Here is a 24090-nt window from a genome sequence, read left to right as displayed (position 1 = left end):
TACACATTCATAGACCTTCTGTATAGGGGTGGGATGATCAGAACATTTCATGTCACGATTATCGTGGGCAAAATAATCGTGAGAATTAAAAAATTTTTTTTTTTTTTTTTGTATTTTTATTCAATCATGTTAATAACATTAACATCATTTTAAAAACATCTTGACAACGTTTTTAAAATCTTTAATACAATCTTAAATAAGGTAATGATAAATTATAAGGTATCCCTGCATAAATAAAGGAAAAAATACTGTCAAACAAAACTTGAACACTGACACTTTTCTGTCATCAAACTGAGTGCTAGCCTTCTAACACAGTGCATAATGTTGCTAACGAGCATTCAGATGAATTTCACAGTCACTTGCTATGTTAACTAACTAGTAAAGCAAGGCTCATCGCGATTAACAATAAAAACGATAATAGTCCCATCCCTACTTCTGTAAGGATTTTGCTAACAAGGTGGATTTTATGAATTAGCATTCCTTTGTCTTAGAAGCCACATGTCCATTTCATTGTCCTAAGCACATGTTCAAGATGGCCTCCCTTTCTGTGATTACAATGAGCCTGTCCTCTGATGTCTACCTCCATCAGCCTCCACTTGATCCATCAGAACCAGCTTCCGATCCACTTAAAGGAGTCCCCTATGGAGTCCCCTATGGAGTGGCAAGCTTTCCTCATGAGGGAAGTCGACTTCTCCTCATCCCTCTCCTTCTCATGCTTGATGGCGTCGATCTGTCTCTGCATCTGCCTCGCTTCTTTATCAAAACCCCGCTGTTGGAGCTCACGCTGCTCCTGAAACCACAAACACGTTTACACTTTACAACAGGGAAGGCAATGGAGGTAGAAATCGGAGGACGAGTCCATAATGTGTGGAACGGAATGAGGAATGATATCAAAGACGTGGTATCAAACACCAACCTGGTGTTTCCAGACCTAGGCCTACGCAGTGTTTAACGTACACAGGTTTTTTAGGGTGCCCAACAACTCTTACGGGGGCAATGTAGACAATTTGGAGTTCTTAGGGTGGGGGGCACATTCATTTTTCAGTTATTATGGGGTGGGGGCTTTGATTTGTTATGGGTAGAGACTTGAGGAATTCTTGACTCACCACCAAGAGGACAACATAGCACCATGGTTGATACACACAGTGAGTTGCAGACCTATAATACTTTAACAAGAAAGTACATACACTTCTTGATTAACAATGTTCATAGGAGGATCATATGAGCACATTTAACCCATTTTCCCCAGTCTCAAAACATTTATTTTTCATAAATAACAAATAAACATGATCTATGTTTATACATACACATATATATGTATATATAGTAATATATATATATTTTCCTTTTATTGGCCAGTCTCAGATATGGCTTTTTCTTTGCCACTCTGCAGAAGGCCAGCAACCCGGAGTCGCCTCTTCACTGTAGACGTTGACACTGGCGTTTTGCGGGTACCATTTAATGAAGCTGCCAGCTCAGGACCTGTGAGGCGTCTATTTCTCAAACAAGTACTAATGTACTTGTCTTCTTGCTCAGTTGTGCACCGGGGCCTCCCACTTCTCTTTCTACTCTGGTTAGAGCCTGTTTGTGCTGTTCTTTGAAGGGAGTAGTACACACCGTTGTAGGAAATGTTCAGTTTCTTGGCAATTTCTCACATGGAATAGCCTTCATTTCTAAGAACAAGAATAGACTGTCGAGTTTCATATGAAAGTTCTCTTTTTCTGGCCATTTTGAGAGTATAATCGAACCCACAAATGTGATGCTCCAGATACTCAACTAGCTCAAAGGAAGGCCATTTGTATAGCTTCTCTAACCAGCAAAACCATTTTCAGCTGTGCTAACGTAATTGCACAAGGGTTTTCAAGGGTTTTCTAATTATCCATTTGCTTTTTAACGCGATTAGCAAAAACAATGTACCATTAGAACACTGGAGTGACGGTTGCTGGAAATGGGCCTCTACACACCTATGTAGATATTCCATTAAAAACCAGATGTTTGCAGTTAGAATAGTCATTTTCCACATTAACAATGTATAGAGTGTATTTCTGATTAATTTAATGTTATCTTCATTGAAAAAAACAGTGCTTTTCTTTAAAAAATAAGGACATTTCTAAGTGACCCCAAACTTTTGAACGGTAGTGTATGTATGGACAAAGTTTTGGGGAAAAAAAACATTTGAAAATGTTTCCAACTCTGGACTTGGTGCCTACTATTCTCTAATTATACATCTTATGCTACATACCTCAAGATCTATTGCCCTTGTTCTGACATATCATACTGTACATATTATAACTATATTCATCTCATGTATATTCACTCATACATTAATTTATTTATACTCACTGAAATACGTACCTATACTGTAATACCGTCTACATTATCTGGTTAGATGCCAAACTACATTTCTAAGTACTTGTACTCAATGACAATAAAGTTGAATCTAAATCTAAATCTCTTCTTTTGGTTCCTACCTGGATTTTGGCGTGCAACACTTTACTGTGCTCTGTGATGGCGTTTCTCAAGTCTCTCTCCATCTTCTCTGTCAGTTGGTTTACGTTCTCCTCATGCGTCCTTTGCTGGTCAGCCATCAGTCTTTTCTGGACCGAGACCTTCACCCCCAGAGCACGGGCCTCTCTCTCAGCCGCCTCCCGTCTAGTGTTCTCCTCTGCAGACAGAGAATTGATTATTTATTTTAGCAGGTGTTTGAGAACATGTTTTCTCTTGCAGCAACAACCTGGGGAAGAGTTACAGGGGTAAGGAGAAATGAGCCAATTGAAAGTCGGGGATGATGAGGTGGCCATAATAGTATTATGAGGGCCGGATTGGGAGGTTAGTCAGGACGACAGCATTAACACACCTCCTCTTAGTCAGGACGACAGCATTAACACACCTACTCTTAGTCAGGACAACAGCATTAACACACCTACTCTTAGTCAGGACGACAGCATTAACACACCTACTCTTAGGGTAAGTGCCATGGGTCTTTAACAATTCAGGAGTTAGGAACCCGGTTTAACATCTCCTCTAAAGGATGGCATCCTCTGCTAGGCAGAGCCCCATTCACTGCCCTGGGGCGTTGAGGTCTCTTAGAGCAGACGAAGGAGCGCCACCTACTGGTCCTCCAACATCACTTCCAGCAGCCAATTTTGCCCCCCCCCCATCCAAGGACTGACCAAGTCATAGACTGCTTAGCTTCCCAGACAAGCAACAAAGGGATGCAGGGTGGTTGAAGGATGGACTGGTAGCCTTGCCTTTGTCAACTCATAGGTCGCCGTCAGACCGTGAGACTGTCCTCTTGGTCTAATGGTACGTTTGGGTTTTGGCATTTGGGACACCTGGGTTCAATACCCCACTTGTTCTGTCTGTCTGTACCTTCAGCCTTCTGCTCAGCTTCAGTGAGGGATTCATCTGCTACCAGTATGGCCTGTCCAAAGTTTGCCTTCCCCTCCAGATACACCTTCAGTACCTCCTCAGCCTGTAACACATAGACACACACACACACACACATACACGGACACACACAGACACACACACACACACACCCCTCATTTACTAAGCTTGAACCTGGAACGACCTAGCTTCACTGTTTCAATATACAGATTATAACTGCATTGAACTCACAATTGCAGTCACTCATCGGAACATTATTACATAGTATATACCTCACTGAAACAAGTGAAACACCATGACTCCCTTCTATTGCTGTAATACTTGTATATACAATATAATGTATATGTTACATTGTTTTGATCATTGTGATAATCTTCTAATCACCCTCTATTTGTGTGCATTTTTCCTGTAAAGCACATTGTATTGCATTTGTGTATTCAATATTTTGTATTGATTGATTGATTGATTGATTAACTGATTGATCCTACAGCACCTTGACCCCCATGCCTCCCTCAGATCTGTATTCACTGGTCATCAGCCTCAGGTCCCTGCAGTACTCGCGGTATCCACCAGGGGTCATGTAAGAGCCGGATCTCAGTTGTTCCTCCAGGTCGGCAAAGATACGTCTGATCTTGTCCTCACACACCTTCTGGGACTCCTGGTAGTTCTTCTCACAGATCTTCTTGTATTCCTCCTGGAGCACTGTCTAATGAAGCACCGTAGAGGGAGGGTTAAAAACAAGAGGTTAGACAACTCTTCTGTCCTCAGTCTTCTCTCGTCCTCGGCTCTGATCTGCAGCATGTCAAGAAGGTAACCAGTGAAGGTAAGTGGCGCCATAAAGGGATAGTTCACTCAAATCACAACACATGTAGATAGCGAGACCTATAGAGTAGCTTATAGCATGTACAGTGGCTTATAGCATGGACAGTAGCTTATAGCATGGACAGTAGCTGTGTACACACAGGGTTTCTGGTCTGTTTACTTAGCTCCAGTTGAACAATGCATGGGAATTTGATATGGCTTACACCTGTCTAATCCTCACTGTAGGGGTAAGGGGTTCATTTGAGACAGGGCCGGGTGACGGTACATCCGAATACTAACCGTAAGCCTGGCTTGGTACTCCTGATCATCGTCCTTGAAGGCACTCTGCATGAACACAGCCAGAGCCTCTTTCTCCACTGAGCCGTGGATCTCAGACAGGTCCTCCTGGGTGTCAGTGGGGTAGGCCACAAACCCCGCCATCTGCTTCTCGTAGTGGACCCTGGCACGCTCCACAGCAGCAGAGTTCTCAATGTGGGACAGAGCCACCACGGCGTTGTCCAGACAGGGGATCTGCCCGCTGCGGATCGCTGCCACGTACGTCTCTGCCAGGTTCCCCAGCACTGCAGGACAGAGAGAGGGAGGGAGGGGGGAGAGGGAGGGAGGGAGAGGGATAAGGAGAGAGATGGAGGGAGGGGGGAGAGGGAGGGAGAAATGAGATGGAGGGAGGGAGGGGGGAGAGGGAGGGAGAGGGATAAGGAGAGAGATGGAGGGAGGGGGGAGAGGGAGGGAGAAATGAGATGGAGGGAGGGAGAGGGAGGGGGGAGAGGGAGATGGAAGGAGGGAGGGGGGAGAGGGACAGAGAGAGAGAGATGGAGAGGGATAAGTAGAGAGAGGGTGGGAGAGAGAGGGAGGGAGAGATGGAGGGAGGGAGAGATGGGAAGAGACGGAGTGAAAGACGGGGTAAGAGAGGGAGGGAGGGAGAGAAAGAGAGTGGTGGTGGGAGAGAGGGAGGGCAAGAGAGAGAGATTCTCATCATAACAGTATACAGAAGAGGAGAGAGAGAGATATATAAAGGAGATGAAGAAGTTGTTTCACTAGTAAAGATCAGACCCAGGAAACTGTTGTAGTGGTTTTTATATTATGTTATACTGAGAAATGTAAGTCTCTACAGTAGTGGAGCACTCAAGGAAGGCCCATTTCCTTCCTGAGGGGTTATGAGCCAAGATATGTGTCGCAGTGAACAATTCAGAGTATGGACAGGGCCCATAACTTATGTAATCACAGATTTGTATAATATGATTGGTTCCCAAGATTGGTGACCTCATGACCAAGGATAGTTATAAATATGAGTGTGTTTTGTCCCTCCAACCTGGAGGGGAAGGGGCTGTTGGAACAATAGGAGTAACATCCTGTTCTTTGGGCTGCAGAGGAAAGTGGTCTGAAGGAGCAAGGTTTTGTTCCTTCAGGGGGGGAGGAGTAGTGCTCCTATTATATAGGAGAAATCATAATTTCTGCTGTAAGACTAATACATTCTGCTGTATAATTTAATTAGGATCCAGAATCCAGGGTCAAGATCCAGGATGAGTATGTACAGGAGCAAGCAGGAAGCAAAAGCCGCCCCCAACAATGGTGGGGACTCATATTTATAACTATCCTTGGTCATGAGGTCACCAATCTTGGGAACCAATCATATTATACAAATCTTCACTTACATAAGTTATGGGCCCTGTCCATACTCCGAATTGTTCACTGCGACACATATCTTGGCTCATAACCCCTCAGGAAGGAAATGGGCCTTCCTTGAGTGCTCCACTACTGTAGAGACTTACATTTCTCAGTATAACATAATATAAAAACCACTACACTGTCCTGAGGAGCTGATATATCAGTGTTCTCCTACTCATGTCTGATATATCAGTGTTCTACTACTCATGTCTGATATATCAGTGTTCTACTACTCATGTCTGATATATCAGTGTTCTACTACTCATGTCTGATATATCAGTGTTCTAATACTCATGTCTGATATATCAGTGTTCTACTACTCACGTCTGCCTGTGACTCTCATGCCCCCTATCAGGGCCTTGGTCTCGGCCTTGGTGAAGATGTGATCACAGAAGTGTCTAGCCTGCTGAACGAAGCAGGGCTCCAGGTCTGCATCAGTCAGATCTTCCATACGCCTCATCTTCTCTGCGTTGGCAGGCCGCTCGAACACGAAGCACCACCGAGAAGTGAAGTAGTTCCTCAGACAGCTACGAGGAAGGTTGAACGCCTGGATTTTCTCACTGTAACCTTGGAAAAAAGCACACATGGTTGCTGACCCGTACCGGAACCCAGCACCCCTAGCCCCAACCCCCTACCCCCTAGCCCCAACCCCTTACGTCCTAGCCCCAACCTCTTACCCCCTAGCCCCAACCTCTTACCTCCTAGCCCCAACCTCTTACCTCCTAGCCCCATTTATTCGTTGGTGTTTCGCTCACCCGGTTTCAGTTGCAGGGCGTTCTCCAGGTACTGGTCAGAGGTGACTGGTTGCCCGTCAATCTCCAGTTGCAGGGTGAAATCTCTGACTGCCCACACGAAGGAGGGGAAGAAACGCATGTATTCTGACGAGTTGTCCTCATCTCTCTGGTTGGACTTCACCTTGATGTGCTCTGTCAGTTCTGTCACATAGCTGTAGGGGGCGGTGTTGAGGGGGAAATGAACCAACAGTAGACTTGCCTTTCCTCCAATCAACTTACATAATTACAGGGCATGGATGGTTATTAATAATACCCAGGCTGTTCCCCCCCTCTTATCTCCTCCGTCTTCCCTCCCCCCCACCCACATGCACACAAACACACACACACACACACTGTAGAAGGATACTGGAGTTTCTCCAGAGCGTCGTTATTGATGACGCCCAAGCTGTTGTACACCAACGTGCTGCTCAGCAGAACTGCCAGGGCAAAGATCCAGTTGTCGTTTCTCTCATCACCCTAACGCAGTAATACATGAGAGGCCATGTGTTGTGACATTTTAATCATATGACTTGAGTGTAGTATTGCTTTTATACAACAGGTTGCCCGCATTAAAAAGCAAGATTAAGTCCAAAACCATACATTTTTCAACAAAACGTGATGCTACGTTCACTACCACTGGTTGTCAAGTGCAATTTAACACACACACACACACACACACACACACACACACACCTTCTCCACGTCCCCCAGCCCCTCTGTGTCCAGCAGCACCAGAGTGTGGTCAGGTTTGTTGGGGTGAGGCACACACCACATCCAGATGCCCTTAGTCTTAGCCTGGACGGCGGCTCCCAGGGCAAAACCTGGAGGTTGAAAGAAGAGGAAACAAACCATTCCTCCAATGTTCACACAGAGACTCTTTATAGAGTTGGCTGAATGGGAGATGTTGACACCGGGATGCAGCGGCATCCTATGATAGATAGTGTAAACCATGGAGCATAAACAGCACAGGGAGCTCAGTCTCTAACATGCTGAGAGCTGAGATATGGTCCAGATAGAAACCAGCTTTTAGACCCAACAGCCTTATTATGGTTTGGATGGACCTCAGGTCTTCCTCCTGATGGAAATACTTCTGTTCTTTATTTTCAAAAGAGAAATGCTAAACTGCATTTTGTTGTCTGGTACTTTGCAATGACAATAAAGTTGAATCTAATCTAATCTAACTGTTGGACTTTGTCAATCATTTCAAACATGTCATACTAAACGTTTGGCTGAAAATTGGGTTTAGACTTGAACCCCAAAGTAATAATGTGCTGTGTTGTTGTGGGGTGTAAGAGGAGCTGAGAGACTGAAAGAGAAAGCAGAGAAACGTCAGAGTGATAACAGGATGTGTAACAAACGGTGTCAGGCCCCAGGCCGAGCCCTCTATCTCACACACTATCTAGAAGAGCAGAGTACGATGTGATCAAGATGGGGGGAGGGGGAGCAATACTGTTTTTAGATCACTATTTGCACTTCTGGTTAGATGCTAAACTGCATTTCGTTGTCTGGTACTTTGCAATGACAATAAAGTTGAATCTAATCTAATCTAATGCTGTGGTGTAGCCTGCTGCTGGTGGAGGTAGGAATCAGCATGGAACGGAATGAGGAATGGTATCATCAAACACGTGAGTTTGATAGCATTCCTCATTTAACTGCATGGAGCCTGTCCATACAACGAGCCTGATTCCTACCTCCTCCAGCCTCCACTATGTGAGCCTGATTCCTACCTCCTCCAGCCTCCACTATGTGAGCCTGATTCCTACCTCCTCCAGCCTCCACTATGTGAGCCTGATTCCTACCTCCTCCAGCCTCCACTATGTGAGCCTGATTCCTACCTCCTCCAGCCTCCACTATGTGAGCCTGATTCCTACCTCCTCCAGCCTCCACTATGTGAGCCTGATTCCTACCTCCTCCAGCCTCCACTATGTGAGCCTGATTCCTACCTCCTCCAGCCTCCACTATGTGAGCCTGAGTAGTCCGGGGGCCACACTTTACAATCAGTTGTCCCTATATTCATTTTGTAATAAGAGAAAGTACAAATGTGGTCAGAGCATTTGAAGACTGTCTGTGTCCCAGGTCATATTCATGGCTGAATAGCATTGTCTGAAATGTTTTGCACAATTCTATTAGCTAAGGGGGCATTATATGAAAACATAGACGAACGTTTGTCTAGTTCTTCACTGGTTTCACATTTCTTATATCTCTAATTTGTTGTGTTATCTTTATGAATGAATCACAACCATGGAGTGTTTGGCTATGAATGAAGAGGCTATTGTTTGGTCCATGACTTAGCCTAAAAGCTATTAAATACAGATTCACTCACCTTTAGTCTTCCCAGCCAGCTTGTTCATGAGGTAGGACTTGCCGGTGCGGTACAGCCCAACCACAGACACCACCACCACATGCTGGTCGATCCGGTCCAGGATCTCCTGAGAGCTTGGGACCACGCGCAGCCTCCCGTCTCCATCGTTCTCGATCAGACACACCGGCTCCGGCATGGACACTGTTCTGCTGCCTGCCATGATGGTTCTACACACACACACACACGCACGCACGCACGCACGCACGCACACGCACACACACACACACACACACACACACACACACACACACACACACACAGTAAACAACAAGAGTGAAAGGGCAAATAAATGACATTCAATGATCATGTTGTCTGGGGTCTGTGTGGTCCATCAGCTACTTGGCACAAGACCAACATTTATGGTTTTCTCCATGAGCCAAGTGTGATTTTATTGCATTGTTTCCGATTCCGACAATGACATAAGATACCCAAAAATATACAGACTGTTGTTTGACTTATTACTTGACAGTATTATTATTATGAATTGTATCATTATTCTATTTGTACTTGATTCCTATCATTATAAACTCCTCAAAAAAAGTTTGGAAACGTTATTTCGGTCGATTATTCCTCCCCTTTAGTAATACCAATTGGTATTGTTTGTTATATCGTTGGAAAGCCTGATTAGTCACCTTTACAACGAGGTACAACTTGTAAGGATCATGCATTCGTGGAAGGAGCAACACAGCTAAATGGGTGGGTAGAGGCCCAAAATCCCCTGACTAATCAGGCTTTCCAACGATATAAAATACAATACCAATTGGAGGAATAATCGACCGAAATAACGTTTCCGAACTTTTTTTGAGGAGTTTATTTACCGTTGAGAGGTAGCTCGTACTAAGTATTTAGTTGGACCTTTACAGCTGTAGTCTGTGCATCACAATAAACGTTGATTAGTTCCACATGTGTGACACCTGTAGCCTGTAAGGTGAACGACACACACACACACACACACACACACACACACACATATGTATATATATATATATTTGACTTACCACGACGAGAGGAGTGACAGAGATGGGAGACTTTTCAGATTTAACGATCGGCTGTAGACGGTGGGCTATAAAGTCTCAAACCGAAAATGAAAGTATTGTGCAGAATCGCCGACGTAGCCTGCCCTGCTGCAAGGCGTTTCCCTTTAGACTTCCGAGAAATCAGGCAGTTAAAGTAAGTGCTGCCCTGTTCAGCAATACAAATAAATAATTCGTGGATTGTATACTTTCACTTTCAGTGTTGAAGCCTATAAATACTGCGCGTCTGAGCATCTGGACAGATCCCCTCGATTCAGCTTCTTTACGTGAGTAAATCATTATATAAGAACATGACAGTGATAGTGAACAATAGGGTGTACTGTGCACATTAATCACATTGACCATTGTGTAAACTACTCAAAGATTAAATTGGATTGACCACAGTGGCCAGGGGGAGGGAGTTGTTCAACAGAGAGTGTGTTGATGGTTTGATTGATTGATTGATTGATTGAAAACTTTATTAGAAGATTTGCAGAAGTAGGTACATGAAAGTACATATTACATACAAGGTCAACTAACAGGATAAAAACCCAAGAAAGCCACTGGCTTATTTCAATTGGGGTCCTTGATTCTCAATTCATCGTTACATGTAAGACAGACAAAAAAAACTAGTACTATCTACAAGATAATACAGACAAATAACTAGTACTATCTACAAGATAAACATACATCCATCATGGGTTAGTGGGCTGTGTTTTTTTTACCGATAAACACTGAAATATTCTAACCGTTGAATCAGACTCGATCAACTCACATTCTTTTTATTTTCGTATCATCTGCTAGATTTACTGTTGTTGAGAGTTTCCAGACCATGGATTCACCGATGTGCCTCGTCGAAAACGCGGAGGGCGAGCTCCGTGTCGTCCCGGAGGCCAGCGGGTACCTGGAGAGACTGACCCAGCCGGTCGTAGTGGTGTCGGTGGTCGGTCTGTACCGCACCGGCAAGTCATATCTCATGAACAAGCTGGCCGGGAAGAGAGATGGTGAGATGAGATACAGTACATATCGCATTTAAGTTTGGTTTGGACCTCAGTGCCCAACAATAGGCCTATATAATGATGTATTACCAGTATTTCCACCAGTAGATATTTATTTAATTTGGATGAATTACAATGAATGGTACAAATTGATAAATAAATGACAATTCATGAATAAAATGTTGATTTAGGTTTTGCCCTGGGAGCCACCATCCAGTCCAAGACTAAGGGCATCTGGATGTGGTGTGTGCCTCACCCCAACGAACCTAACGTCACTCTGGTGCTGCTGGACACAGAGGGGCTGGGGGACGTGGAGAAGGTGTGCGTGTGCGTGTGTGTGTGAAAAACAAAAGTACCTGAGGTTTGGTGCGCGTGCGTGTGCGTGTGTGTGTATGCGTTTTTGATTACTTTTATGAGATACATTGTATTTTATTTGAGATCACATGATCATTGTGAGTTCCAGGGAGACTCCAGGAACGATGGCTGGATCTTCTGCCTGGCCATCCTGCTGAGCAGCACCCTGGTCTACAACAGTCGAGGGACCATCGACAACCAGGCTGTGGAGAACCTGCAGTATCCTTTGGTCTCATCATCAGTCGCAGTGACCTCTGGGATCCTTGGGACAGCCCAACCCAGTGAAAGTTGAGAATGAGATACAATTTGGTTAAAGTGTGAGTTAGATTAGAGTTAAAGGGACAGTTCAGCCACATCCAAAATAAATGTTCTTTGTTTAAAAATGCTTATAGTTAGTGGTTAGTGACATTGGCCAGATAAACATAACCACAGTGTAGATGTAAATGTGTCCATGCTCTACCATCTGAGCCACAGAGGACCAGTTAACAATGCACATTTTCAGTGTGGCCAGCAACATGTAAAACGACATCTACATCTTTATGGTCAAATCCTGAGTGAATGTGGCCCTTCCTGGATGAAGTTTTGAAACTTCAATTGCCTCCCTTTACCAACTCTGCTGCCCCTCCTATTGAGACATAATTCTCAAATAATAATCTGTTTATGGCTTTCTGCCCTATGGACCTGTAATGGTCACATGGTAAGGAGGGGGGGGGGGATAAGGTGAGGTCATGTTCTCACATGAAGGTCTAAATCATGACCTGGAGCAAGTGGATGAGATTGCAACATTGTTGCATAAATTATTTCTCTGATTTGCGTTCTCACAGCCCTTTATGTAAACGAAGTAACATACGCAATCGAAGCAACAGACGTGGTAGTTGATTAGTCAGAACAATTCCTCCAAGATCTCCAGAGACCCATCGCACCCTGGGTACGAACACTTTGCTCGGCTGCCCTCGAACAGGCAGTACAGGACCATGTTCGCAAGGACAAACAGACTGAAGCTCAGCTTCTACCCCAGGGCCATCCAGGCCCTGAACACAGCAAAGACCTAGGTTCTGGGCCCTGGACAGTCTGGACGGATTGATGGCAGCTGCTGGATTGAAAATCAGGTGTAGTGCTGAGGCACAAATGTGTACATTTCAAGCCTGCAAACTGCGACACTTTAAATGAATGTGCAATAACACTATGTGCAATATGACAACCCTAGGGTACATAAGGTTGCAGAGAATAGGAAATGTTAGAATAGGTATAGCATAGCATAGAGTACAGCACAGTGTTTTATTTGTACAGTATAGTATAGTGGATAGTGTACATAGCCTTTATTTATGTAAACCTGGGCCCCATTCCACTAAAGGTGGATCAGTATAGCGGCGATATAAATAAATGCGGCGCTCAGGCAACTCGAGATTGGAATTCAAGCCTCAGGTGATTCCTCGAACGAGGATCAGCCTTGTGTCATCAGTGTTCACAGAAGACAGGCTTACAAATCTTCGATATGGGCGCGTGCACGCAGACATACGCAGCCCCGAAGAGTCGATCTGTCGAAATGAAGATACTCCACTCTGCAGGGGTACTACATTTGCGCAGCATTCCGAATTATTGATTTTTATGAAGACGGAAAAATAAGATGTAAAATAGTGCAATACTGCCGCAATTAACAAGGCGAGGGAAATGGTTTGGCAAGAAATTGCTGACAGATTAAATGCGTAGGTCATACTAGCCCCAGTTATTGTTATATGTTCATATTTTAATAAATGAATATTACTACTGTGGTGATATCAGCAGCAGGCTACAAACCGTCATAACGCCACAATGGCCTAGTGGTACCGACCGCTGCCATAGGATTTATTCGTCATTTTTAGATGTGGTTCAAATCCCTCTTCGGACGCACTTTTTACTGCATTTCGTTGTCTGAATCTAATCTAAAATCTCATCTAAAATATAGTAATAGTAAGTATATAGGCTATAAAATGATGGTGCAGGCTAATTTACAAGAACTGACACGATTACAATGGTGTTTAAAGCCTTTCTGCGTAAATTATGTTCTTAAACTAGACCCTGGATTTGGCATAGATTATTTTTTCTTACGATTACTGAAGGATAGATGATTCACTTAGACAGATATATATATATATATATGTTGTAAATCGATTTGCATGAAGGCTTCGGTTAAATGTAAAAAAAAAGAAAAAAGAATGACTTAGTCAAGTCTCGAACACACAACCTTTGGAACCGACACTGGCTGCCTTAACCACTGCACCAGCCAGACGCTGAGATGGCAGCAATGCAAGTTGACATAATTACTTTTTTTTTACACTCTTTTATTTATTGATCTATCGATCTATCTATCACACTTTCAAAATATCAAATTATTTGAAGTGGGAACTAATATTTCCTAAAAGACACATGAGGAACTCTCGTTCGGGGTTTAGTTTCCGCCTGTGAGCCTTTTTTGACGCGCGTCTTACCATAGCCTGTGTTTTAGCCTGGTCGCGACCAGGCAAATTATATCTGACTCAGAAGGAGCTCAACCAAGCAGCGAATTATTTGAGCCACATTGATGGCACCGAACGCAAGCTAACATTTTCGAGGCTTAGAACTTTATCGAGGCGTAGAACTTTATCGAGCTTCGTGGAATACCCCCCAGCTCCTTTCCCTTCTTGTTTTTTTTCTTTCCTAGCACCAGGGGAGCCCCCCCTCCCAAATGTCGTTGTTTGGTACCTGTACTATATCAATGACAATAAAGACCATTCATTCATTCATTCAATTGAAAATTGCCCGTTCGTCCCGCTCTTATCCAGATCAACACGCATGTGCTGTTGTTTTCCTATGGACAGCCTCGATGCGTAGTTTCTAATCGGAGCGAAACCACCCTTTTCAAGCGGAGCATGCGTTGGTTGTTTGCTCTGGGAGCGACTTCAAATGCGTGTTCTCACAGCTCCAAACGACGCAGAGCAAAGCTATGGTTACAACACTACGGGCCGGTTTCACAGACAAGGCTTAAGCCTAATCCTAGACTAAAAAACATCTTCAATGGAGATTTTACATTGAAAGTGTGATTTAGTCCAGGACTAGGCTTAAGCCTTGTCTCTGAAACCGGCCCTACATGTTACAACACAGTGCTTAGTTGTGCAGGGAGGAGGGTGGAGTCTGTCCAGTCAAACTGAAAGTGAAACAATTGTTGCTTTATATAATGTGTTATTTGCAGACTGTTACACACTATCTGGAAACCTGACAAATGATCCTCCTTCTGGGCAATGGGACAGTTCCACAACAACAACATTCTAATATTAATGTAACCTTTGGTGCCAAAATGGCACTCTTGAAAACCTCAAATCTCAAACTGTGTTTTCCTCAAACTGTGTTTCCGATATCATGGTTCTGAGACGTGCTTCACACTACAATGGAGGTGCATACGTCTCTGTAGGACATCTTGGCACCAGGACAGTCCCATAACAACAACATTCTAAAATCAATATAATTTTTGGTGCCACAATGGTGGTTTTGAAAACTTTCAAACAGGTTAACCAAACTGTGTAGCCAGACAGGGGTCTGTAGCCTTGTAGGCTGTAGAACTTGAATCTCCTGTCCAAAGATCCTCAACGTAGCCCAGGTATGTGACAGAGCTGACGGAGAAGATCAAGGTGAAGGCCTCCAGCGGAGCTTCATCCTCTGAGGATGAGGAGGAGGGAGCGGTTGGCCAGTTTGTTCAGTTCTTCCCTGACTTTGTGTGGGCCGTGAGAGACTTCACCCTGCAGCTCCACATCGATGGCAGAGACGTCAATGAAGATGGTTATTTGGAGTACGCACTGCAACTCAAGAAAGGTGACTTTTTTTCATACCCAGTAACACACAACAGCATCCAGTGGCTTTCTCTAGAATATTGCAAAATGAGCTACACTATAGTTTGTCCATATCATATACACAAAATATGTGATGATAAAGTTATACTTACATATGCAAAGAGGTTGAACAATGATAATCTTGCCTCTGACTGTTACTGAATAACATGCAATAAAACCCTGGAATGATAACATTTATTTTAATTAATTAATTGTACAATTAACTACCAACACGGATATGCTGCGATTTTGGCAGAAAGGGTGGTGTTTATTCAGCAAGATCAGATGTTTAGTCTTTACAGAGGAGGGATCCCAAATTAACAAAGTAGATCCCAAATTGTCTGTTGCCTGTCACCCTGCACACACATACGTGTGTGGCAGCTTGCCTCCTGCACATATATGAAAGAATATGGCCTTCAGACAACAACTTACAGAGTTCTCCCTCCCCCAGTAGCTGTGAATCAAACCTTATGTCACTCGACCTATCTCAACCATATGGTTGCCATAGCTTTATCAACATCACATTCCAAAACATTACCCACAGCTGAAAACTCAGACATGCCACATTATATTGATCAGATCTCACAACTTTTTTTCCAATAATATTTTTATTGAAGGACAAGATAGAAAACATACAATGGACAATATAAATATAAATACAACTTTTTTTTAAAACAAAAAACACTCCCCATCCCATCCCCCTTCCAATCCCACCCGCCCCCAACTTAGAGCAATATAGTACATTGAAAAAGGAAAATAAAGGGCGTAAGGGAGGGCGTCCCAGAGGGACGGGGCTGTGGCTGAAAAGGCCCTATCACCCCAGGTCTGGAGCTTGGTCTGGTGGTCTTGAGGGTGGTTTGGTCTTCAGACCTGAGGCAACGGGAGGGGGTGTGGAGGGGGACGGGGTCGGCAAGGTAGGAGGGGGCCAGATTGTTGATGGCTTTGTAAGTGGTGAGTAGGATTTTGAATTGGATCCTGAATTTGACCGGGAGCCAGTGTCTGTTTTGGAGGACAGGGGTGATGTGGTCACGGCGGTGAGTGGAGGGGAGCAGACGGGCAGCAGATTTCAGACACAGATGCAACACAATGCACTTTTACTAGAATATGTAGTTAATCATGGGAGTTTTATAGTTCAGTCATGGGAATTTAAAACAGTAACAACAGAGAATAAGTGAGTACTAGCGACTATGGTTCAGACATTTATTTCATGAAAATAGTGATGCGTTTAAGCTTGGCTTAATTGGATGGCTCTGCTCTGTCGAGCTCCCTGCCTCCCTGTAGAGCTCCCTCCCTGCCTCTGTAGTTAAACTACCACAACATAGAAGTATACAATATGGCAGGGAGCCCATGATTTATCAAAACCCCTGTAGGAAGGCTACTGTACATGCAGAGCGACTGAGCGGGTGGAGGCTGATGGCGGTGGGTGGGATGACCACACAAAACGTCACAGACGTGTCGACAATTTCAAAAATGTCAAACATTGAAAATGTCAAACATCTGTAATGTCCTTGTTTTTTTTAGATATCTTCAAATGCTTCGACATAGAGGGCACTACAATGTGTTACTATCAGCCTGTCGACTGCCATAAATATTGACGTAGCAGGGCAAATTCTCAGAGCATTTAAAAAATAAATTGTTTTCTTTTCATATAATTTTCTCTGATATCTTTAAATGGATCTCTTATCCTTTAACACCCTGTAGAGAGACGTGCACCACGCATGTTCATATACAATTTCGGACCCAATCTGAATACATTGTGGTGGCATTGTGGGTTCTTGAGGCAAATATGTTCCCCATGAGGAAAGACAGATATGTACCAAGTTTCATACATTTTCGGGGTAGAAATGCCAGCATTGTGAAGTGACTTGATTTTCTATTTGTTATTATAGCACCCCCTATGGTCTGATCATGGTAATTATTTCTGGCATTGTTACTGATGCTCTCTAGTTGTGGCATGCACATTTATAGCATTTTTGGTCAGGGACTTTACCTAGCAGAGCAAAATCCATGAGAATTTGAAAATTTGAATTTGAAAATTCGGACCCAATAACTTTTTTTTTTCCATATCATTTTCTCTGCCGTCTTGGAATGGATCTCTTATCCCTGAACACCCTATAGAGCAGGGGTCGGCAATAGGCGGCCCGCGGGCCATTGCTGGCCCATCACCAATAATATTTGGCCCAGCAGAATATTTGGAGAATCCACTTTTTTTTTTTTTTTTTTTTACTACAATATCCGACCGACAGTCCCACATATAGCGCCTATAATGTCCGAATAGAGAATCTACCTCCACCTGAATAATGCTTATTGTACTTTTATCCATGTTGAGAGTGAATGACACAGGGACAGACAATCAGGCAGCGGGGTGCACCGAAGCGCACTGACGCTGAACCCCTCATAGTGAATCATAAGTAGGTGGACAACGTGTAGTGCTGAAATAGCCGTGTGTGGTTTGAAAAAAATAACACCAGCTCAGTAAATAATTCAAACGTAATGTTTACGTATATGTGACTGCAACACACATATGAACAGTAACAAAGCAAATTCAGTTTAATATTCTGAAAAACATTGACAACAAAATCGGTGAAAAAAAGAAAAGAAAGAAAAGTAATCCGCTTATGCGAGGGGTGGTGGTGCATAGGCCTATGCTCCTGAAACGACAGAGCAAACACGCTATTAGGGATAATAATTACAATGAGCCATTCATTCAAAATATACAAAATACAATTAGGTTATTAAATACAATAACGACAGGCTTGGTACTCACTTAATGTGAAAAGTGGTATCTCCCATCGGTCAGTATTTGCTTGATATCTGGTTATATGGACGTCACTTTAATCCGCAGGCAGTTCTCAAGTTTTTTTTTGCATCAATCGATTCCTCTCGTGCGTCTTTATCACATTCATTGAGGAAAAGGACGACTCGCATGTATAGAAAGGGAACATTGTGAGCACGGAAGATGTGAGTCTCACAACGGCTTTGCGTTGATGAAACCAGGTAGGATGAACATTATAGTTCGCTGTCCATTCCTCTTTAAATGCCCTGTTTTCACCGTCAACTTTCCTCTTTACACCTTTGGAGAGTGACATGATGTTTCTCTTGCTAGTTAGCAGGTTAAATGTTTAGCTAACTTCACCCGGCAGGCAAACAACCAATCCAATAATAATGTGACCTTGTCTGGGAGGAGGGGGGAATTATTCAGAATGAAAGTATGTTAAATAATTATTAGAATAAGCTAGGCTGCGCTACATCGTCAGTCCACACATTTATTATTCAAAACTATGGAAAAGGGTGAAACTACGTTTCAACGTTGTTGAGAATCACAACACAAACTTGCTAGTCAAGCCAAAATACTGCAACGTAATGGATTGGACTGCTACCTAGTTAACTACAACACTACTTTACATTGTTACCTAGTTAACTACAACACTACTTTACATTGTTACCTAGTTAACTACAACACTACTTTACATTGTTACCTAGTTAACTACAACACTACTTTACATTGTTACCTAGTTAACTACAACACTACTTTACATTGTTACCTAGTTAACTAGAACACTACTTTACATTGTTACCTAGTTAACTAGAACACTACTTTACATTGTTACCTAGTTAACTACAACACTACTTTACATTGTTACCTAGTTAACTACAACACTACTTTACATTGTTACCTAGTTAACTACAACACTACTTTACATTGTTACCTAGTTAACTAGAACACTACTTTACATTGTTACCTAGTTAACTACAACACTACTTTACATTGTTACCTAGTTAACTACAACACTACTTTACATTGTTAGCAGGCTCACAAAACAAGCTGTGTTAGTTGACTAGCGATGTGTACATTTTTCGAAAGAAAAGTCAAAGCATTAGAATGTGTCACATTTTTTAACAATCAATTACTTATGAATGAATTAATGGAATGAATGAATGGTCTTTATTGTCATTGCTACAGTACAGGTACCAAACAACGAAATTTAGGAGGGGTGGCTCCCCTGGTGTTAGAAAAAAAAAAAAAAAAAAAAAAAAAAAAGTTCGGGCCCGCCATCTAGTGGCTCAAAAAAAAAATGGCCCGAGGCCAAACCTAATTGCCGACCCCTGCTATAGAGAGACGTGCACCACTGCAGAAAAATCCATCATGGCGGACCTTATGGGTTTTTGAGGCAAAAAAGTTTCATACATTTTCATCCAACGGAGTGGAAATGCCAGCATTCTGAAGTTAATTATTTACTTTTGGTTATTATAGCGCCACCTATGGTCTAATCATGGTCATTCATTCTGCCATAGTTACTGATGCTCTCTAGTTGTGGCTAAAAAGGACTGAAAAGGAAACATTTAATTAAATTGAACCAAACTGTTGTTTTGTCTTCTTTTAGCTCTACACTCCAACAGTTTGGTTCAACTACGTAGTAGTAGGAACAGTATTGTTATTGGTGGTATACTTATTATTATTATTTTCCCCGCTTTGGTCAAATAGCTCAAAGTCCCTGACCAATACATTTGCATTTATTTAACATTTCCAATACTTATCCCCAAATATTGTATTATCATGTTTTGTTTTCTATCGCTTGCATTCCCCTGAAATTGTCATGACATCTCTGTTGTTGTTGTTGTTGTTGTTGTTGTTTTGTTTTTCAATACTCAGTCATGCTAAATCCTGCAGGTAAATGTAATCGGAAGATCAATGACTACAACCTCCCCCGAGAGTGCATCAGGACCTTTTTCCCCAAGCGGAAGTGTTTTGTGTTCCCGACCCCCACCACTCCTGAGAACATGCCCCTCCTGGAGACCCTGGACGAGAAGGAGCTGAGTCCAGGCTTCCAGAAGGTGGTGGAAGCCTTCTGTTGCCACATATTCCAGGGGAGCAGGGTGAAAACCGTCAAAGGAGGGCACCGAGTCACTGGGAGGAGTGAGTCAGATACCTGCACAGATGCAACTTTATTACTTTATTCATGTGTTGGTCAATGTGGAGAGCATGCAGCATCTGGCCTGTAGAGGGAGCTACAGCACTGTGGGGGAGTGTGGGTGGTGGGATAATTTGGACTTGAGGAGTGAGTTTTACCATTTCACCTCGGTTACACTCACCCCTCTAAACTAATGACACCACAGCAAGCCTAGCCATAGAGCTGAGCTCAACTGCGTATCTGGTCCCAGTTCAACAGTTGTTTGTCTCTCCCAGCCTTCTACTGAGGATTGAAGCAAACACACACTGTAACCGCCTTTGGTAATGGGATAATTAGCACCTGCCGACAACAAATTATCCCACCACCCACACTCCACCACAGTCCTGTAGCTCTCTCTACAGGTCAGATACTGCATGCTCCCCACAGTCAAGGATCAAAAGCTATACCGTTATTTACCCATTTCTGTGTGGGTCGCCCCTCCTCTGACGTGCAGTGCTGAGCCACCTGGTGAAGACGTATGTGGAGACCATAGCATCCGGTGCCGTGCCCTGTCTGGAGAATGCAGTGCTGGCCATGGCTCAGATAGAGAACCAGGCTGCTGTGGAGGAGGGCCTGAAGGTGTACCAGGGAGGCATGGAGCAGGTGAAGGCTTTGTTCCCTGTGGACATGGACCAGATGTCAGAGCACCACCTCCGCTCAAACCACCGGGCCACCAAAGAGTTCATGACCAGATCCTTCAAAGACGAACACGGAGACTTCTTGAAGACCCTGGCAGTAAGAGAACTGCATCTGGCTAGCATGCACATGTGTGTACACACACACACACACACACCACATACATGCTCTCAAACCAAGCACAACAATGTAAAAACAGCATAGTTCTCAAGTACTTTCTCGTAGCTCTAAAAATGCTCGTCTCTTTCAGGAGGGTATTGTAAAGCTCCACGCTGAACTTGTCATCAGGAATGAGGAGGTCTCAGAGAACAAGTGTAACGATCTGCTGACCAAGCTGTCTGCTCCGGTGGCCAAGAAGATCCAGGAGGGGGTCTACGCCAACCCAGGGGGATACGAGCTTTACTGCGGTGACCATGACAACATCGTGGCACAGTACCGCTCAGAGCCCAACAAAGGAGTCAGGGTAAGAACATGGTGTCTTTGTTGAACTTGAATAGTTACACAGATTTCTCAGTCCTTCAGTAATTCATAGGTTATTAAATGTAATTACTAGGGGTGTGCGGAATACTTGGACAATATGAATACTCGTTAAAGATTTGGGGCATTTTACGAATACAATTATTATAATATTATGAGAGGAATCCTTTATAGCTCCAAATAATTACTTGATTGGCCACTTAGCTGTCTCTCAACAATTGGGACAGGTGTGTGATGTGCCTGCTGCCATGACTGTACTACCTACTCGATGGACCATGTAGGAAATAACTGAAAGGAACAATTTGTGAGGAGGAAACATGACAAGCGCTTGCCTGACTGACTTGCCCACAGCTCTGACAAACCTGCGCAATGGCATTCTACTCTGGTTACGAATATGAAGTCCTAATTAATATGTGTTGTGTTCTGTAGGCTGAGGAGGTCCTGGAGGTGTTCCTGAGAGAGAAAACTGCAGAGTCCAACTCCATCCTACAGGCCGACAAGAAACTAACTGAAATTGAGAAACAGTTACAGGGTAAGCTATTTCCCTTTCATTCATATGGTCATATCAAATTATATAATTACACCAGCTTTGTGTACAGTAGATACTTGACAGACCAGATTCTGACCTGGCGTTTCGTGTGTTGCAAGACTGTATTACCCCACCGAGCTAAAACCCATGCTTTAACTACTCTAACAAGTCTAACTTCTCCTTGGATCACCCATGTTATGTCTACAAATATCCAAACTGAGAATGTAAAAATTGATTATTGAGACTCAGGCTATGGTTAGGCTGTTTCATTCCAAGGTTTTAAGCCCCGAGAAACTCTTGTCAGATCACAAGTGTCATGATGGGATCATATTCAATAAGAATTTGAATTACACCCTAAAACAGCTATCCATCTGCCCGGACCACTGTTTGGTAGTTTTAGTTAATTTGTTCTATTTACTGCCGAACTCAAATTTCCCTCAGGGTAAAATGCCATTTTACTGAACTGAAATGTTATAGAGTAGGTTACCTTTATGGGAGGCGGAACTGAACTGAGTAGCCCAGTGAGTTTCCATATATTCTCCTTCTCTCCCTTTGGGATCAACCAGAGGAGTTGAAGCGAGCGGCCGTGCTGGAACAGGAGAAGAAAGCTGTGGAGGAGAAACAGGCGGAGATGGAGCGCACCATGGAGGAACACCGCCGGAGTCATGAAGAGAGGATGAGGCAGATGGAGGAAAAGATGAAGGCGGAGCTTGACCAGGAGCAGAGGGAATTCTCCAGGGCTATGGACAGCAAGATGCAGGAACAGAAAGACCTATTGGAGAAGGGCCACAAGGAGAAGGCTGAGATGATGAAACAGGAGATCGATGAGCTCGAGAAGACCAACAGCGCTGCGAAGTCAGGTTTCATGGATAAGGTCCTGTCAGTTGTCAGACCTGTATCGGAGATTGCAGGCACCGTCGCAAACTCTTTTTTCCAATACAAGATGATGAAGAGCATGTCCAAGTGACTCTGTACTTCAATGACAGTGGAGGCTAGTTTTCTTTGTTTACATGGTATAATGGCTAAAAGAGGCATTCCACTGTCTCCTCTCCCAATGACTTCATGATAAATGTACATTCTTAGTGAGACTCCTCCTCTGCCTACAGTATGCTTGTTTAGCTCTAAAATATGGAGGCATCACATTTGTTATGGGTGTGTATGTTCTTAATGATCTTCATAATCATATAATATATTTTACCTGGAACACACTTCTCTTTTGTGCAATCTCAGAGTGCCACTTGACAACAGCGCCTACAGAATAGAGGCAGAACCAATCTCAGATTGCTATACATGTATCGATGGATTCATTAATAAAAACATTTTAATGTACTTTGAATCTGCTAATGTTTTGTCCTTTCAAACGTCCACTCACGGTTATTAAGTATGGAATCCTCGGTATGTGACTGAGACGGTTTGAACCTGGGTCTTCCCAGACCCATGTAGAAAACACAAGCGTCTACCATTAGGCCAAGAAAACATCCTCAAGTCCTGGGGCTACTTCACCACAAGATCCTGATTCCAAATCATCCGAGTGAAATGAACATGCGACACTGCTGAAGTCCTAACAGTTGTACAGGTTCCAAGTTTATAACAGTTCTTCTTTTTTTTTTTTTGTGGGGCAGTCCCACTCATATTTTTCATTTTATTGGACAGCTATAGTGAAGACTGACAGGAAAGTAAGGAGATGGGAGAGAGGGCATGGACCAGATTCGAACCCATGCCAACATGGGCATAGTGTGCACTGTAGACCGCGGTGCTAGACCACTGGACCACCCCAGGCCGCGAGTTTATAACAGTTCTACAGGTCCTAAGTTTATAACAGTTCTAATAGTGCTAAGAGATCGAACTGTTCTCAAGTTCCTAGCTAGGTGTAACTGTTTGAACAACATGGCTCCTAAACAACCTAAGGTCACTAAACTGTTTGTTTCAAGGTAAATATTTATCTCACTGAGGAGTTCAGTAATGTGATGTAATCCTTTTTGACCCAGAGGAGAAAGAGAGGGCAGCCGTGGCTGCACAGGAACTGAAGGCAGCAGCAGAGAAACAGCAACAGTTGGAGAGAGAGAAGCAGGAGATGGAGAGGAGTCACAAAGAAAGAGTCCGTCAGCTGAAGGTAATGATACAGAGAACCAACATCATATTTTGATGTCTTACACACACATATTAATATAGAAATAATGTTCAATATTTACAACAATTGTCCTTGTCCCTGAAACTGAAAGGTTAATGACCACAGATTTCAGCAAACACCCTATAATGAATAATTCCATTCCTGAT

At 43.4% G+C, this 24090-nt stretch overlaps 2 protein-coding genes across 2 annotated transcripts; one reads left to right on the top strand and one right to left on the bottom strand.

The window, feature by feature from the left end:
- Window positions 1-319: 319 nt before the first annotated feature.
- Window positions 320-9172, bottom strand: LOC308162010 (guanylate-binding protein 2-like; the record flags this gene model as incomplete). Its single annotated transcript, XM_080536095.1, has 10 exons — window positions 320-790; window positions 2472-2665; window positions 3373-3475; window positions 3884-4092; window positions 4488-4772; window positions 6202-6444; window positions 6633-6823; window positions 7018-7127; window positions 7344-7471; window positions 8974-9172. 10 exons carry the CDS (start codon window positions 9170-9172, stop codon window positions 605-607), a joined length of 1848 nt encoding a protein of 615 aa, XP_080392221.1. The 3' UTR covers window positions 320-604.
- A 1685-nt stretch (window positions 9173-10857) lies between these two features.
- LOC308162008 (guanylate-binding protein 1-like) lies at window positions 10858-23040 on the top strand (the record flags this gene model as incomplete). Its single annotated transcript, XM_080536093.1, has 9 exons — window positions 10858-11029; window positions 11215-11342; window positions 11487-11596; window positions 14991-15202; window positions 19892-20137; window positions 20626-20906; window positions 21058-21270; window positions 21714-21816; window positions 22380-23040. The coding sequence occupies 9 exons, from the start codon at window positions 10858-10860 to the stop codon at window positions 22778-22780; spliced, it is 1866 nt and encodes a 621-aa protein (XP_080392219.1). The 3' UTR covers window positions 22781-23040.
- Window positions 23041-24090: the final 1050 nt, after the last annotated feature.

This window comes from Nansenia antarctica (assembly GCF_963989245.1).
Source record: "Nansenia antarctica genome assembly, chromosome: 7".
Classification (NCBI taxonomy): Eukaryota; Metazoa; Chordata; class Actinopteri; order Argentiniformes; family Microstomatidae; genus Nansenia; species Nansenia antarctica.
The sequence above is the reverse complement of the archived record's forward strand: the minus strand, read 5'-3'. Positions and strand labels throughout refer to the sequence as shown.